General features: G+C 40.9%; 1 protein-coding gene and 1 pseudogene across 2 annotated transcripts in view; one reads left to right on the forward strand and one right to left on the reverse strand.

Annotated features, from left to right (window-relative positions):
- KIF15 (kinesin family member 15) overlaps positions 1-17,811 on the forward strand; it is a 78,512-nt gene that overhangs the window by 50,887 nt on the left and 9,814 nt on the right. For both annotated transcript variants that reach the window (XM_057555447.1, XM_057555448.1), the window contains exons 17-30: positions 2,618-2,815; positions 3,568-3,675; positions 3,947-4,052; positions 4,952-5,117; positions 7,553-7,703; positions 7,865-7,950; positions 8,925-8,994; positions 9,383-9,469; positions 10,074-10,178; positions 10,996-11,118; positions 12,964-13,110; positions 13,959-14,060; positions 14,357-14,521; positions 16,405-16,514. In XM_057555447.1, the coding sequence (XP_057411430.1) occupies positions 2,618-2,815; positions 3,568-3,675; positions 3,947-4,052; positions 4,952-5,117; positions 7,553-7,703; positions 7,865-7,950; positions 8,925-8,994; positions 9,383-9,469; positions 10,074-10,178; positions 10,996-11,118; positions 12,964-13,110; positions 13,959-14,060; positions 14,357-14,521; positions 16,405-16,514 (1,724 nt within the window). The remainder of the gene's footprint in view (positions 1-2,617; positions 2,816-3,567; positions 3,676-3,946; positions 4,053-4,951; positions 5,118-7,552; positions 7,704-7,864; positions 7,951-8,924; positions 8,995-9,382; positions 9,470-10,073; positions 10,179-10,995; positions 11,119-12,963; positions 13,111-13,958; positions 14,061-14,356; positions 14,522-16,404; positions 16,515-17,811) is intronic.
- On the reverse strand, positions 650-1,062 carry LOC103006752 (protein LTO1 homolog; annotated as a pseudogene).

Genomic DNA, 17,811 nt, shown 5'->3' on the forward strand with positions numbered 1-17,811 from the left:
CCGGGGTTGGAGTCCCAGCTCTACCGCCCGCTGCCCTTGGACCAGGCAGTCTGTTGGGCCTTGGTTTCCTCGTCTGTAAAGTGGGAATAATGCCCACCCCGTGGGCTCCTGAAGGGACTAAATAAACATGAGAAGCAGGTCACGGCACTGGCACATCTCAAGGGTCAATAAATGTCACAGTTCCCATCACTCCTTCCCATTAACCTGCCTCGTGTCAACCCTGTGGCTCTCATTTTTTAAAAAACTGTCCCTCTGAGCACTGACCAAAGCCTTGGGGGTAAAGGGGAGGTTTATCCTATCCAGAGCCAACCCGAATCTAGATCCAGCCAGGCCTGCCACGTGACGAGAACCCGTGAGCCAGCGGCCTGGACCCTGGACCAGAGAAGAGCAGCCCCATGAGGGCTATGCCAGGGCCACGTTCAGACTGCAGAGCAGACAGGGCCCAACAAAGGACGGGCTTGTGTGGAGGGGCCCCGTGGGGGGCACTGAGGCTATGCAGGCAGACCTCAGGGGAAGGCACCAGCCAAGCTGGAACTCTCCCTGCAAAACAGTGAATCCCTCATCTTTGTTTTGCCTTTAATCACATTTTTAAACACTTAACATACAAACATCTGTTTCTTGATGTTTCGTCTTTGTTCCTCTGATATCCTCAAAATGAAAGTCCAGAACCTTCTGCACTAATTTTAAAGTTGGGCTGAACGTTTAGTAATGAACAAGGCTGCTTAAATTTCCCTCTAATTTTGTCTAAGTCTTCGTGAAGTTTATCATAAATAGGGTCATCATAAGGGAGTTTCTGAATCATTCCAATCAGCGATTCTAAGACCTTCATCTTTCTGCTGTCTTTCTCAGTGGTGTAGCCGTGCAGGAGACATCTTCAAGCAAAAGCAAAACCTTGGTAGATCAGATCTCAGATCTGATTTTAGCTCCATGTAACGTGTTATACTGTCTTCCTTCAATCATACCCAAACTACTTCCTTATTCATAGCCTTCCTGATACCCTTCCCCGTGAAACCTCTCATCCGCCATCACGATGGCATCGAACATGTCCTGACTCCCGGCCATGGCGGCAGCCGCCCCGACCCCAACCCCCGCCCCTCCCGGCCACAGACCCTCAAAGCCTCGGGCACGGACACCTCTTTTACTACTTTTATAATTTTCTTTTTACATTGAGATGTTTAATGCGTCTGCTATTTTATTTTTAAATGGCATGACACAGGTTTACCTTTTTTTAAAAATAGACCATGTTTTATATATGGAATCTGAAAAAAAAATGGTTCTGAAGAACCTAGGGAGGGGCAGCACAGGAATAAAGACGCAGATGTAGAGAATGGACTTGAGGACACAGGGAGGGGGAAGGGTAAGCTGGGACGAAATGAGAGAGTGGCATGGATTTATATACACTGCCAAATGTAAAATAGATAGCTAATGGGAAGCAGCCGCATAACACAGGGAGATCAGCTCGGTGCTTTGTGACCACCTAGAGGGGTGGGATAGGGAGGGTGGGAGGGAGGCGCAAGAGGGAGGAGATATGGGGATATATGTATATGTATAGCTGATTCACTTTGTTATAAAGCAGAAACAAACACACCATTGTAAAGCAATTATACTCCAATAAAAATGTTCAAAAAAATAATAAAATAGACCATGTTTTTCTCATTAATTTGAACTTTCCACATATAAATTATTCTATTTCTGGACTTTTTATTTTCTTCCAGTGTTCTATTTGATTATGCATATGCTAATAATGCATTGTTTTAGTGACCATACACTTACATTTTTATATTGACCAGGGAAGTCTTCCTAATTTGTTGTCTTTTTAATTGTCTCTTCTTGCACTTTTTTTTTTTTTGTATACAGTTTGGAGTTGACTTATCAAGTTTCATTTTTAAAAATCTTACAACAATTTTTGCTTGAGACTGCTTTGAACAGATAGACTTGTTTCCACAAGGGCATTTCTATGCTGCGTCTCAAGGATACCTTTTGTTTTCTTTTTTTTCTTAAATATTTGTTTATTTGACTGCTCCAGGTCTTTTTTTTTTTTTTTTTTTTAAAGAATTTCACTTTATTTTTTGGCTGCGTTGGGTTTTTTCGTTTCTGTGCGAGGGCTTTCTCTAGTTGTGGCAAGCTGGGGCTACTCTTCATCGCGGTGTGCAGGCCTCTCACTATCGCAGCCTCTCGTTGCGGAGCACAGGCTCCAGACGCGCAAGCTCAGTAGTTGTGGCACACGGGCTTAGTTGCTCCGCGGCATGTGGGATCTTCCCAGACCAGGGCTCGAACCCGTGTCCCCTGCATTGGCAGGCAGATTCTCAACCACTGCGCCACCAGGGAAGCCCCTGCTCCAGGTCTTAGTTGCAGCATGTGTGATCTTTAGTTGCGGCATGTGAACTCTTAGTTGTGGCATGTGGGATCTAGTTCTCTGACCAGGGATTGAACCTGGGCCCCCTGCAGTGGAAGAACGGAGTCTTAGCCACTGGACCACCAGGGAAGTCTCAAGGATACCTTTTCTTTTCTCTTGATGAATAGAATTATAATTTTATCCTCTCTGTTCACACAATTATAAATATGCTATTGTTTTCATGTGTGCTAATGTTGTTTTCCTAATAATTTTTTGCTGCAGATCATAACGACACCAACCAAGGCTTATCAACTTTGGTCTCGACCAGTACCAAAATTAAGCCCTGAACTGGAGGGTTTTGGCTCTGCACACACTCAGAATCCTAGCAGATTGGATAAGGATATCTTAAATGAGCCAGTGCCACCTGAGATTAATGAACAAGCTTTTGAAGCCATTTCTGAAGAGCACAGAATGGTGCAGGTAGCTGTTTAGTATTAAAATCGAATCTTTTTAAGGATGAGTGTGTAAAAATCCCTGGGTTAGGAATCAGCCTGCTTTTGTTCTTTCAATCTGCTTTGCAGTATTTAGCAAGTCAGTTTCCACTCTCCTTGAGCTTTGGTTCTCTCGTGTGTAAAAAAAGACCAGTTCGCCACTAGCTTCTAGTTCCAGAACTGGGTTACATGGCACAGTGTTGCATCTGCTAAAGAAGATTAAATAGTGGAAAGAATCTTGTGATAGATCAAATTTTAGACAGCTTTTGGTATATTTGAAATAACATGTGAAGTTTATCTCAGAATTCAGTGATTTGTTTTTTCTTTTAAGAAGTTTATCTACTGTCTAGTAAAACTTACAGGGAGTCACGTCACCCCAAATTCCAAAATTTTGCCCTTCCACGGGTACGGAGGCCTTTCTGGTGAAGTCACTTCATATAGGCCTGAGAAAGCTTCTTAGAAGTCTCAAGATGGCTCTACGATTTAATCTATGATTTTAATTGTAATCACTTCTTTCCTTTGTGTTTCAAATTATCCACTTTGTTGGGCCACAAGTGTAATTCCGAAACATGAGAAATCATTAGTGTAGTCTTTTGAAATGGTTTTTTGGCTCCAAACTGGCCTTTGATACCTTTGTCCATATGAGGTTTTGAGTTTTGTATTTTTAATGCAGAAGAAATGATGGACTGTTTAAGATGTCCATTAAAAGAATTTTTGACCACTGAAGTTCTTGTGTTGCAGGAACAAATGTGTGCCCTTCAAGTCAAGTTGGATGAAGAAGAGCATAAAAACCTAAAGCTTCAGCAGCACATTGACAAACTGGAACATCATTCTACTCAAATGCAGGAGGTGAGACCGCGAGCATTGCCTCAGAAAATGTATGAAACAGATCCTCAAAGTAAGAGCGTCCCAGGAAGGAAATGACTTTGTGAAGCCTTGGTCAAGGTTTATTTGAGTTGTATTCTCTATTTTGTTACTTCACCTACTATTCTGATAATGAGATACACACCCCTAGTCTGAATTTAAGACTAGATTTTAAAAACAGAAACAAGGTGATGATTTGGAGTGTGTCTTAGCATGCCAGTATTTTTTTTCCAGTAAATTTATCTCTTTCCCAAAGCTTTTCTCATCGGAAAGAACTGATTGGACCGAACAGCAGCAAGGGTATCTCTCTCAGTTGAATGTCCTTGAAAAGCAGCTTCAAGACACTCAGACCAAGAATGACTGTGAGTCTGAACACTGGAAGCTTCCTAATCTGAATACTGTAACTCAGTATCTTTTTACTCGTATGGATAAAATGTTGTCCCTGTGTTTTTGGTTGGTTGTTTCTGTTTGTTTGTTTTAAATTAGACCAGACGAGTAATAGCAATATATTATAAAGGGTAATTTTCTCCAGGACTGCTCTCAAGCAAATGATACAAATGTTTGCTTAAAGTTTTAATACTGCTTTGAAAACAAAGTGTCTTGAATTCATAAGATGAAGGTTTTACTAGTGACAGAAAAGCATAAAATATATTTGTATATATTCATAGATGTGGGAATATCATTTAATTCCCAGTTTTTTTAGTTTTTTCTTTCAACAGAGTATTTGCAATAGCTTATGATAAGACTAAGGCAAAAAAGACAACCGTTTCCTTTTCTTTGATCTAAAAAGTTACCTAATTTTAATTCCAGTTGGAGTTTCCTTAGAAGACCAGAGTGTTTAACCTATTTTGGAAAGTTCTGGTACATCTCCAAAGGGTTTTCAATAAGTAAGATTAGGTCACTTAAAATACGTTAAATCTCTTGGCTTTTTTTCTTATTTGGAGTTTTGATGCACATTCTGCAGGAGAAATGTAGAAAAATCAAATGACCTACACCTGAGGGACAGGTGTTAACTTTTTTTTTTTTTGGTAGAAATATACCAAAAACCATGAGCAAGGGAGAGGAAGAAAATAGAAATCTCAGTGCTCCTAGATACCTCCCATTTAGTTGTTCAAAATTTTTTACTCTTAAAATGGTCTCTTCAACTTGTTTTTGCCGATTGTGTGAAGGGTACCTATCAAATTTATTTGCCTCCTTTGTAAAAAATACATGTAAAGAAAAGTCTGTTAAGAGTTATTATGTGTTTGTTTGTTTGTTTTAGTTTTGAAAAGTGAGGTACATGACCTGCGAGTAGTTCTTCATTCTGCAGACAAGGAGCTGTCTTCGGTGAAACTGGAGTATAGTTCATTCAGAGAAAGTCAGGAGAAAGAACTCAACAGCCTTTCCGAAAGACACATGCATGTACAGCTTCAACTACATAATGTCAGGTAGAGTTGTTCTGTTATTGTTTCAAGTTGCCTGATGGCCTGTAACCCAGGACTACTTGAAGTACAAGTGCTGTAAACCCAACTCAAGCTAGTTTAAAAAACTAAAAGATAATTTATTGGGAATGCCCTGGCTGTCCAGTGGTTAGGACTCTGCGCTTTCACTGCCAAGGGTCTGGGTTCGATACCTGGTCGGGGAACTAAAATCCTGCAAGCTGCACTGTGCCCCCGTTTAAAAAAAAAAAAAAAAAAAAAATGTAGTTTATTGGCTCACGACATTGGGAAGCCCCAGAGGTGATTTTGGTTTCATGGACAAACTAGATTGAATATCAAACAATATTGTCAGTGTGCATTCCCATCCCCCCACCCCCCCCCTCCAGCTTCTCTCCCTCACTTCCTCTTTCAGTCCCTCCCTCCCTTTCTCTCTGTTCTTCTTCCCTCTGTGTATTGCCCTTATTCTCTTCTACTGTTGAGGACCTTCCTCTATGTGACGGGGAACAGATTGCCTCAGACAGCTCCATCTTCTGTCTCCTGGCATAACAACCCTTGCGAAGAAATTCTCTCTCCCCATCGCCATATATCAATCCCAGAGAAAATTGGTATTGTTCTTGCTTGAGTCATCTGCTTACTTTTTGGTCAATCACTTACCAAGGGTTGGCGCAACAGAGGTGACGTGTCTGTTCCCTCTCCAGCGGGAAAGGTGTGCTCTTACTAGAAGGGACAGTACAAGGTAGACCAAACCAGTAGTTGCCACCATTGTCCACAGTAACTCCAGAGGCTGGCTAGTTAGTCAAGTGCTGGTAATCTTGAAACAAAGTAATCTAAGATGTAAATTGTTTGTTTTTACTGTTTTTTTTTCTCACTAATTTCAACCTTTTGTAAAACGTAATTTAAAACCATCTCGTGGTTTTGATGCTATTTCCCAAGTCAATGGCAATAATTTAATAATGGACATTGATTGTGATACTGTGAGTGTGATATGAGTGTGACTGCTCACTCTAGAAAAGCTGCTAATAGACAACCTTGAATTTAGTTTTTATAGACATTGCAAAGACTAAAACCTGTAATGCTTGAGTGTTTTTTGAATATGCAACAAGGAATTAAAAATAGAGGAAGAAAACTTGAGGTCTGCATGTCTCCATAGACGTGTTTTTGTTGGGCCTGCCCAGTATGGTTTTTGAAAAAAATTTAGCATAACATTTTTAAAATTGAGAACTTTCTTATAAAGATCCATATTTCAGCATCCTCTTAAAAATCCGACAAGTTGCTGGCACTGGGCCCACATTCTTGCATGGCAGCCATCCTTTAGAGAGGGGCCTGTGCTAAGTCAGCAGAGCCTCCACTCCCCGGCGCCATTTCCCCAGCACCAAGGCTGCTGGTCAGTGGCTGTTTATCATCACAGGTGCACTGTTGTTTTTTCTTACACCTGGTATTAGTTTTTAACATCCGAATCACTAAATCTCATCTTGGCTCTGTCAAACTAATTTTGTGTGATTTTTTTTGCACTCAATGTGACGTACATTGAGTGTATCACTTACTGGGCTGCTTAAACTGTCATGGCTCTCAAAGGTTGTTAAGACCTCTAAGTGAAACCACCCAACCGCCGTGTATTTCTTGAATTATTTTACCTGCTTTATATATACAGTTTGTATCATAAATCATATGCTCTTGCTCCCTACCATGTATTGTCTGTATATCTGTCTTTAGAAACTGATTTATCCCACTTTGTAATTTGCCATTTCTACTCTGCATGGAGTTAGTGAAGCCAGATAGATCCAGGTCTCACAGCCCTCTGTGTACAAGCTGGGACATCTGTTTTGGGTGGTCCAGAGGTCATGTTTACTAGTTTTTGGATGAACTCTGTTTGGGCATGTCACAGTATGTTGCGAAGTAGAATAAGAGGGTGAAAACCTAAAAAGCAATAAGTAATAATCATGTGACTTAAAAGATAGTTCTATCCTAAAGGAGTTTATTCTCTTGCTCAGATCAAAGCCATATTTGCCATCTTGAAAAACCTTCCTATAGTCGGGAGAATAGGTGCTGAGTCTATAGAGTTCAGCTATCAACAAAATTAAATCAATGGGCAGTCTTTAGTTTACATGAGGGTTAGGTCTGGAACCCCCTAAATGAGTCTCATCACCCGAAATTGCCAATCAATTAAGCATGTCTGGTTGAAATCACGGGAGAAAGAATGAAGAAGTAAATGGCCGCAGGCTAACATGCCCAACCTGTCTTTTCCATCCCCATCACACTAATATTCGTGCATCACATCATAATGACCATTTCACAGAAGTCCGTGAGGGGCTTTACATCAGTCAAGCCTTCTGTAAGTTGGGAATGGTCTGTAGATTGGATAAAGTGAACTGCAGATAAATCTGACTAGCAGAACTACATTTAATGTCTATATTTACTTTTGTAAAAATGTTTTCCTGATAAAGATTAGAAAATGAAAAGCTTCTTGAGAGCAAAACCTGCCTACAGGATTCCTATGACAACTTACAAGAAGTAATGAAGTTTGAAATTGACCAACTTTCAAAAAACCTCCAAAACTGCAAAAAAGAAAATGAAACTCTGAAATCTGATCTGAATGTAAGTTAAGAAGGATATTGGTTATTGATGAACTTGTTCTGGATGGATGACTGTTTGACCTCTTCCTAACTTCTGTACTGGCCCATTGTGCCTGCCACATAGAAGGTACTCCATGTGTTTGTTGACTACACCTTAAAATCTAATATAACATTGTCTTTTAGAATTTGATGGAGCTTTTTGAGGCAGAAAAAGAACGCAATAACAAATTATTATTACAATTTGAAGAAGATAAAGAAAGCAGTTCTAAGTGAGTGCTATTTATCTTTTCCATAGTTGACTAGAATATCATTTACTACCACATTCTTTATCTTGCGGGTTTTCTTTTTTTTTTTTTAATTGCTAATAGCCTGTTAAGTTTTTTTTTGAAGCATTCCAAAATGAATATCAGATTTTTTTTGTATAAATGGCTATGTAGAGAAACTTAATTTTTCAAAACATTTAATAACTAGCTACAGTACTTTTTAAATGAATAGCAATTGGTGGTGATCAGAACTCAAGACCTTCTGTAAATAAACCACAGTATTTATTATTGAAAGGTGGGGACTGATTTATTTCTGTCTCTACTATTTGATTTCTCTCTGCTCTTTTTTTCTTCTGGTCCCTTATATGAACACCATTGTCTTTCTTTCCTCTCTCCAAATTCTTTTCCTTGGTGATCTCTCTCAGTCTCTTCGTTCCAGCCAACAGAGGATTATTACTCTAATAAGAAGAATTTGTATTAGTGTATTCAGCAGATCCTTGTAGAGTTCTTACTATGAGACAGATTCTCTTCTAGTCCCTGCTATATACTGGTGACTCCATCTAATTGGGAAAGACAGTTAACATTTAGTCGTTCATTCAAACGCTTAGTGATATCCAGCAAGCCAGGCACTGTTCTGGTAAATGCCAGGACATTTAGAGGTAAGACAGTGAACAAAATAGCCCCACCCTTTTGAGGTTCACATTGTAGCACAGAGAGATGGGTAATAAGTAAATACTATATATTATGTTAGGGAGTCCTAAGTACTCTGGAGAAAAATAAACTGTCCTGGCACAAAACTGGGTTCTTGTTAAATAACTGTTGAAGAAACTCGTTCAAATTTCTGATCCTACTGGAATACAATTCCTAACACCAAGTATGTGTCTAATAAAGTTCAGTTGCATTGCATTGAATCTCTTCTGTACGAATGGACTCAATTCCATTGAATGAGTCATGAGTAAAAGATAGTTCTTCTTTTCCAGAGAAATCTTAGAAGTTCTTGAAGCTGTACGTCAGGAGAAACAGAAAGAGATGGCCAAGTGTGAGCAGCAGGTAAATGTCCTATTCTCTAACTCTGAAATTTGAGGTTTATAACTTTTATTCCTGATGTCCAAAGAGATTTGTTATAAAAACTGTTTCAGCTTTCAGATGTTGAAAATTTATAATAAAAAGATGGAATTTTTGGTTGGTTGTATTATTTTCAACTCTTGTTTTTCTAACTCCCAGATGGCTATAATCATAATTTTTTGGTGGTTTCCTGATAGAGACCACAAAATCATTATCTTTTAACCCAACTTTTTATTTTCAGATATTACTCCTTAGTATACACTGTTTAATATGAAAAACAGATTTCAACTCCTTTTATGCTTTTTAAGATACATGTGTGTGGTTAACATTGTGATTTAATTCTCTTTCTAAAAATATTAATTTTTCCCCATAGATGGCAAAAGTACAGAAACTAGAAGAGAGTTTGTGTGCTACCGAAAAAGTAATCAGTTCTCTGGAGAAGTCTAGAGATGCTGACAAGGTAGGTAGAGGTTGAGGCTCTAGCCCCCTGCATTTTCCTTATAAACGCTGCCTTCGCATTCCAGTCTCCTGCTCCCAGGGTTAGCTAGCATTTCTGTATGCACTTAGGCCTTGCTCATCTTCCAAGGTTGCTAGAGAATGAAGTCTTTAAGTTAATTTTCCTCATAACTTCAAGCGCAAACTGTTCTGTCACTCTTGATGGCAGTGTTTCTAAAACACATCCCTGCCCCCTTTAACTAGGATGCTGTCAGTGCGACCTTTTCTCATTGATTGTGAGTGCCATGATACAAATTCTCAAATCCCTGGTGTTGGCTTTAACTAGAATAATAAACATTAATATGTATGTCTGAACATGAAATTAGGTGTACATTCCTTATATGTCTAGCTCTTATTCATTCATAAGCCCAAAGCAAATGATTAACTAAAATATTAGAAAACCAATAAAATATAAATTGGTAATATTAATAATGTAATGTGACACATGATATTTTGTTAAAATAAAATTGACTTCTCCTATTGTCATTTGGAAAGATAAATGATTTATCATTAAAAAAAGATCTCCTTGCTGTCATTGGGTATGAAGATATTGTTTCTGTCCTTGTCAGGAAGTTGTAGCTGACCTCATGAGCCAGATCCAGGAGCTAAGAACCTCAGTCTCTGAGAAAACAGAAACCATAGACACCCTGAGACAAGAACTGAAGGACATCAATGTAAGTTCTGTCGCCAACAAGATATTAAATTTGAGCGCGAGGCACAGTTCACAGACTCAAGTGGTTAACAAATGCCCCACAGAAAAAAGGGTTCTGTGGTCACCCAGGTTTGAAAATATGTACTAGTGAAAGTTCAGTAGGCTTGGATATCTGCAGAACCCGCAGGGCCTTCAATATGCTGACGTGTGTGCTGTGTGCATCTCGGGAAGGCAAAGTCGGCTGCAGCATTTCTCAGATCTCACTGACCTGGGAACAGTGCTCTCTGTGCACATTTGGGAATTGCTGATCCAAACCACATCAGAAACAGACTGACTGTTGCCTCTGATGGTTAAGGGTATGTGGTGTTCCTTAATTGCTTCAAGAAAAAAAATAGCACATTTTAGTTAAGTTCAGAGACATCAGTGATTTAGAAAGTGAGTTTGTTTCCCCATTATTGGATTTTATCATTTCCTAAAGTAACTGCTTACTCTTCCTGCATATAAATGGTGAATGCTTCCTCCGTCCCTTGGGTCAGGGTAGTTTTTTGTTAATGTTCCTCACTCCTGTGATCCAAAGGGAGCTTGCTGCACTCCACTGATTTCTGATAAAGATGACAAAAGCAGATGTTTTTTCACTGATACCTGTGGGACTTTTCCACTTCTTCTTGCCATTCATCCATTAACTCTTCCACTCCTTCATTCAACAAGTAGTTATTGAATTTATTTGTGTTAATCTGGTCATCACCTTGGAACTCAGACTCATTCTTCAGTTATTTTAATCTAAAAATAAACTGATAATAAAGCAGACAGATCTTGTATCATCATTTTCCTTTCTGCAGGGCAAATACAATTCTGCTTTGGTTGACAAAGAAGAGAGCAAAGCATTGATTAAGAGACAGGAAGTGGACATTCTGGATCTGAAAGAATCCCTTAGACTGAGAATACTCTCCGAGGACATAGAGGTAGATGTTAACACATCATCACCCTTTTTGGTTTATTACTTGTCAGTATGTTTCTATGTGTTATTAATGAATAAATAGAAGACTTTTAAAAAGGAGTAAGTCATAATTTGAGCCACTTTCCCTAAGGTAGTTAGGCAATTGATAGATAATACTAAGATTGTTATATTTTGTTTAGTTGATTTATTTCCATTCATTTGTGCTAACACCATGCTAAGTTCCTGTAACTCACCCTCTTCTGAAAAGGAAGCAGAGTGGAAACCGCATTTACTTGGATGTAGTGGTAGCAGCAGGGAGCAAAGAAAGGGCTGGTTAACCACAAAATTGCTTCTTGTGTTTTAGCTAAAATAAGTTTTAATTATCTTGTTGTTGATGTAAATGTATCTTTTAAAAAATTAAGCAGTACTGTCGTGTGGTTCAATATTCAAAATATATAAAGCAATATACATTCCCTCTTGTATATCCTTCCAGAGATACTTTTGGCTAATCCTATATACCTTGAGTTTTCCTTTTTTCACACAGATGGTAACCCACTATGTATACTGCTCTGAACCTGCTTTAGAAATAGTTTTCTTACTATCCATGAAACAAATTCAACAAATATTTATTGAACCCACCTGCCATACAACCTGTACCTGTTTGTCATTTGGGAATGGAAGAATGATTGAAACACAGATACTTACCTTGAGGCATGCAGTCTAGCTTAAGAGGTAGATGTATTATGATGTAATAAATGACTTGGGAGCACAGAAAAGGGAGGGAGAGGAGCAGTTATGCCTGGAGAATTCCAAAGAGCTTCCCGGAGAAGATAGTATTAGTACAAGGCTTTGCTAGGGAGGGAAGCCGGCACCTGTGAATGTTTGTGGAGCATCCTCATAAAGGGGAACAGTTGGGTGTGACTGGCTTGAGGTGGTTGGCTTTTTGGCCAACCCAATAATAATCTAGATATGAGAATTAGATGCATATAATAGTGAAAAATTCAAATCAACTGAAATATTTAGTGAAGGGTTAAATGGTGGTGCATCCATAAGATGAAATAGAGCCCACTCAGTGAAAATGATATAATAAAAGAGTAAGTATATGTGGAGATGTTTGTGATCTATCAGGTATGTGTGTGCAATACATGTATTGTATCTATGACATATATGTAACACTATGTTTAATGTATATGTAATATACACTATTATGTATATCTGTGCACATATACATGCACATTTGGAAAGTTAGGGGGAATAGATTCTGCTCTAATTTGGTAGAGATTACATACACTGTGTACATAGGAATTATGTATGCAACCTATAGGACTTCTAATTCTCTCTGCCACTTTCCATCAAGCTACTCCCCTGAAAATTTGATGGCCTATGACACTATCACAGTCTGGTGGCCTGTGACACTGTATCACAGTCTGGTGAACTGGCCAGCCCCTCCCCAATTAGCTGAGGGGTACTCATCTTTACAACTGTTTACCTTTCCGTGTATAATGGACTAGAATCTATTGGTGAGACAACAGGTAAACTAGAGACCCATGCCTGGAGTCCTCCCAGGGAAGGAGAGATCAACCTTAAGAGATTACCTGGGGTTGAGGGGAGAGGGGAGCAGAGGGCGGTTAGACCTCAACTGGGATACTTACATGAATTTACTGTAGTATTTATCTCTGGACCGCATGACTTAAGTATTAACTGCTTGGTTTGTCTCAGAATGGATTAGCATACAAGCAAAAAAAAAAAAAGATTCTCACTTAAAACTTTCTTAACGTTTTAAAAATCATACATAGTAATGATTTGCAAATCGCTACTGGAACACCACAGTTAAAGAGAGTCTTCCCCTGGGGGGATTGTCCCCTAACAGAGGGACATGCTCTGTGAGGACCTGGCTCACGCCACTGAGCAGCTGAACACGCTCACCGAGGCCTCGAGAAAGCACGCGGGGCTTCTGCAGTCGGCCCAGGAGGAGCTGACCAGGAAGGACGCCCTCATCCAGGAGCTTCAGCGTGAGGTGAGATGCAGCGTGAGCATCGCTCAGGATGGGCTTGGGGGTTGCGGGAGCGGGACTGTGTGGCGGTTGAGCTCATGGCGTCCCTGCCTCGGCTAGTTCTCTACATTCAGAAAGGTGGGCTAGCAGGGCGAGCAGGTAGTGGGGCAGCAGCGCTGTGGGCTCTTAACAACCTGGTTGCTTCTGTGTGTTCAGACTTGGTGGCTGTCCTCCTGCCCACGCTCTGCCCTTGACACGTGCCAGCAAGTTCTAACCACTGTGGCAAAGGTTATGCCTGACTTTGTTTTTTTTTTTTATTTTAATATTTATCTTTGGCTGCGTTGGGTCTTTGTTGCTGCGCATGGGCTTCTCTAGTTGCGAGTGGGGGCTACTCTTCGTTGCGCAGCACAGGCTCTAAGCACACGGGCTTCAGTAGTTACGGCACGTGGGCTCTAGGGCGTGGGGGCTCAGTAGTTGTGGCGCACAGGCTTAGTTGCTCCGTGGCACGTGGGATCTTCCTGGACCAGGGCTTGAACCCGTGTCCCTTGCATTGGCAGGCGGATTCTTGACCACTGCACCACCAGGGAAGTCCCATGGCTGACTTTTGTCCTCTTTTTTGGCTAGTGTAGTTTTATAATATATTTTGTAACTTTCCTCAAATGACCCTTTGATTACTTGTGAAGCTTAAAAAAGAAGTTTCTTTTAAAGTGTAAATAAATTTGTGAGAGAAATGTCAAATTATCAATCAGGCCCTGAAAAAATAATGCAAGAAGTCCATTTCCGCCTGCCTTGGGAGGATTGTCTGTTCTAATTGGACCATGTACCTGTATTATTTTCTAACTTGTAATCTTACATCTGTTCAATTTTCCCAGCTAAACCAAAAGAAAGAGGAAGTAGAACAGAAGAAGAATGAATATAACTTCAAAATGAGGCAACTAGAACATGTGATGGATTCTGCTGCCAAGTATCCCCAGGTACTTTTCATAAGAAAGAGTGCATTTCAGGAGGAATAAGCAATTTTGTGAGCGATGCAAGTTGGAAATTGCTAAGACTAGCTTTGTCTTTACAGAAAAAGATTTTCACTAACAGCTTTTCTGCTTTTTTTTGATAAAAAGGTACCAGTGTTTTATTTGTTTTACTTGGACAAGAATTAGAATAGCAAGCTATATACATAGCCTGTGTATTTTCTACGTGCTTGGCATGTATATTTACAATGAAATCTTTATAACCACTTCATCAGGTATTTGGATGAAATTTGATTTTATTTTAGAGCCCTAAAACACCACCACACTTTCAAACACATTTGGCGAAACTCCTGGAAACGCAAGAACAAGAGATAGAAGATGGGAGAGCCTCCAAGATTTCTTTGCAACACCTTATAACAAAGCTAAATGAAGACAGGGAAGGCAAAAATGCTGAAATTCTCAGAATAAAGGTAACTGGGTAATTTTTTTTCAATGAATTTAATGTTTCAAAATAAGCAGTACCGGGCTTCCCTGGTGGCGCAGTGGTTGAGGGTCTGCCTGCTAGTGCGGGGGACGCGGGTTCGAGCCCTGGTCTGGGAGGATCCCACATGCCATGGAGTGGCTGGGCCCGTGAGCCACAACTGCTGAGCCTGCGCGTCTGGAGCCTGTGCCCCGCTCGCGGGAGGGGCCGCGATAGTGAAAGGCCCGCGCACCGCGATGAAGAGCGGTCCCTGCACCGTGATGAAGAGTGGCCCCCACTTGCCGTAACTGGAGAAAGCCCTCACACGAACTGAAGACCCAACACAGCCAAAAATAAAGAAATAAATAAATAAAGTAGCTATAAAATTTAAAAAAAAAAAAATAAGCAGTACCTTTCATGGTGACTGAGGATCCAAAATTCAAAAGGGACAGAACTCCAGGGTAGATGGAGAAAAGTCTTCCTCTCACCCCTGACTCCAAGCTGCCTAGTTTGCTGTCCCTGTAGGCTCCAGGTGTAGCTAGTTTCTTATTTATCTTCTGAGAGCTTTCCAGCGCATCTATAACCAGGCGCGTAAGCATTGTCTCCCTGCCCCATTTGTTTTTCATGCGATGGTGTCATATCATACAGGCTGCACTAACTACTCTCATGACAGTGCTGTCCAGCTTTTAGATTTTTGCCAAGTTAATAGCTGAAGCACATTATCTCATTGTATTTTTAAATTTGTGTTTTTCTTATTAGGAGTCAGATTGAGCATCTTTTGGTTTTTTGTTTCTATGAACTATATCCTTCACCCATTTTTCTATTGTTGGACTTTTTCTTAATGAGGTACAAGCATTCTTTATATGTTAGAGAGATTTGCTTTTGTCTGTTTCTCTTGTTTGCCATTTCTTTAAACTTCCTTCTAGTGTTTTTCACCCCGGTACTTGGGGGGTATGGCTTTTGTGTGTGGGAGAGTATATTTAGGGTGGTGTTAGGGGTGGGAAGTGTGTGGAGAAGTGCCTGGGTAGGTGTAGTGTGGGTGCAGAGGGGTGTGTAGGGACGATGCAATGCCCCATAGAAGATAGTCCGTGACCTCATGGCTCTGCAGTGAGTTTTTGTTTAGGAACAAAATTAGCCTACTGTATAGGAAGACAGTATCACTCTTAAGCTTTGTTTCTCATAGAGGGGATCATTCCTGGCTTTTTTATTCAGGGCGGCTCTCAGTATGCTGCTATCTCAGGAATGTGGCATGATCTTGGTACTTGGAAGAAATTGGATCAGGTTAAAAGAAATCAAACAATAGATAAGCAGAAGTAAATCAAAAAGGACACTCCTTGCAGACGAGTATTTATTTCTTCTCGGTGGTTATGCTCATGATTTTCAAGTCAGAATCCAATTAAGTATTTTGAGGCTGTGGCACCTCAATTTTTAAAAATTAGAATCTAATAAATAGAATCAAATAGAACATTTACCAAAGTAGTAGATGCTTTTGTTCATCTTTTCTCATAAAGGAATTTTTAATGAATTATGGTTTGTTTGGGGGTTTTTTTGGCTGTGCCGTCTGGCATATGGGATCCTAGTTCCCCAACCAGGGCTCGAACCCATGCCCCCTGCAGTGGAAGTGCAGAGTCTTAACCACTGGACCACCAGGGAAGTCCGAATTATGTGATATTGATAAGAGACTATGTTTAAGACAATGAGGGTATGAAAATTAATCACATTCAGAGCCCCTGAGAGCTTCTCATAGTCTACTTTTTCTCCAGTGATACCCAGAGCAGTGTTCAGTGTGTAAAGGGAGCTTAAAAGAGGAATACCTGTCTCATCATGGCCTGGGGAGCAAAATAATGCCTACTATAAGGTGTTTTCTGAAAAGACCTGGTTTGATGTTATTAGGAGCAGTTGTGTGAAATGGAAAACCTACGCCTGGAAGCCGAGCAGTTAAGAGAGAAAAACTGGCTCCTGCAAGGTCAGCTGGATGATATTAAAAGACAAAAGGACAACAGGTGAGAAAGAGCCACGAGCAGTCTGTGAGCTAAATCTTGGCCTGCCTGGGTATAGTTGAGTGAATGAGGTCAGAAGAGGTTTCACAGCGTGTGTGATGTTTCTTGCTGCTCCAGGAGCTGCTCCAGGGGTTGCTTCTCAGTCAGGTCTGATGAGGGGGTTGTTTTACCAGAGAGGGAGAATAAGGTCATCACCATCTTGCCCACTCTGTTAACTTTAGTATTGCTATAGAGCTATTGAAATGAATTTCAAACACGTGAAATACTTGAACCAAACTGTCTACTTGTATTTGAAAGGGGTGAGGCGGGGAGCAAATATGTCAACAAGACAAGGCTCAAGGTTCTGCCTGCAGAAAAAGGGAGAATTTCCTTGGTTTTGCTTCTTGGCTTCTGGTGAAGGGCAAGTTCCTAGGAGAAGCTATACAGGGGGGCGTTCTGGTAGGGGGTGGGGGTGTGTGTGTGTGTGTGTGGTGTGTGTGGTGTGTGTGGTGTGTGTGTGTGTGTGGTGTGTTTTGGCCTCAACTCAGACCGTGTGTGTGTGTGTGTGTGTGTGTGGTGTGTGTTTTGGCCTCAACTCAGACAGTCTTCTGGTTGTATCTGGTCTGGGTGTGTGTGTGTGTGTGTGTGTGTGTGTGTGGTGTGTTTTGGCCTCAACTCAGACAGTCTTCTGGTTGTATCTGGTCTGGGTGTGTGTGTGGGGTGTGTTTTGGCCTCAACTCAGACCGTGTGTGTGTGTGTGTGGTGTGTGTGTGTGTGTGGTGTGTGTGTGTGTGTGGTGTGTGTGTGTGTGTGTGGTGTGTTTTGGCCTCAACTCAGACCGTGTGTGTGTGTGTGTGTGTGGTGTGTGTTTTGGCCTCAACTCAGACAGTCTTCTGGTTGTATCTGGTCTGGGTGTGTGTGTGTGTGTGTGGTGTGTGTTTTGGCCTCAACTCAGACAGTCTTCTGGTTGTATCTGGTCTGGGTGTGTGTGTGTGTGTGTGTGTGTGTGTGTGTGGTGTGTGTTTTGGCCTCAACTCAGACAGTCTTCTGGTTGTATCTGGTCTGGGTGTGTGTGTGTGTGTGTGTGTGTGTGTGTGTGTGTGTGTGTGGTGTGTGTTTTGGCCTCAACTCAGACAGTCTTCTGGTTGTATCTGGTCTGGGTGTGTGTGTGTGTGTGTGTGTGTGTGTGTGTGTGGTGTGTGTTTTGGCCTCAACTCAGACAGTCTTCTGGTTGTATCTGGTCTGGGTGTGTGTGTGTGTGTGTGTGTGTGTGTGTGTGTGTGTGTGGTGTGTTTTGGCCTCAACTCAGACAGTCTTCTGG

This window comes from Balaenoptera acutorostrata, chromosome 10 (genome assembly GCF_949987535.1).
Source record: "Balaenoptera acutorostrata chromosome 10, mBalAcu1.1, whole genome shotgun sequence".
Lineage (NCBI taxonomy): Eukaryota > Metazoa > Chordata > Mammalia > Artiodactyla > Balaenopteridae > Balaenoptera > Balaenoptera acutorostrata.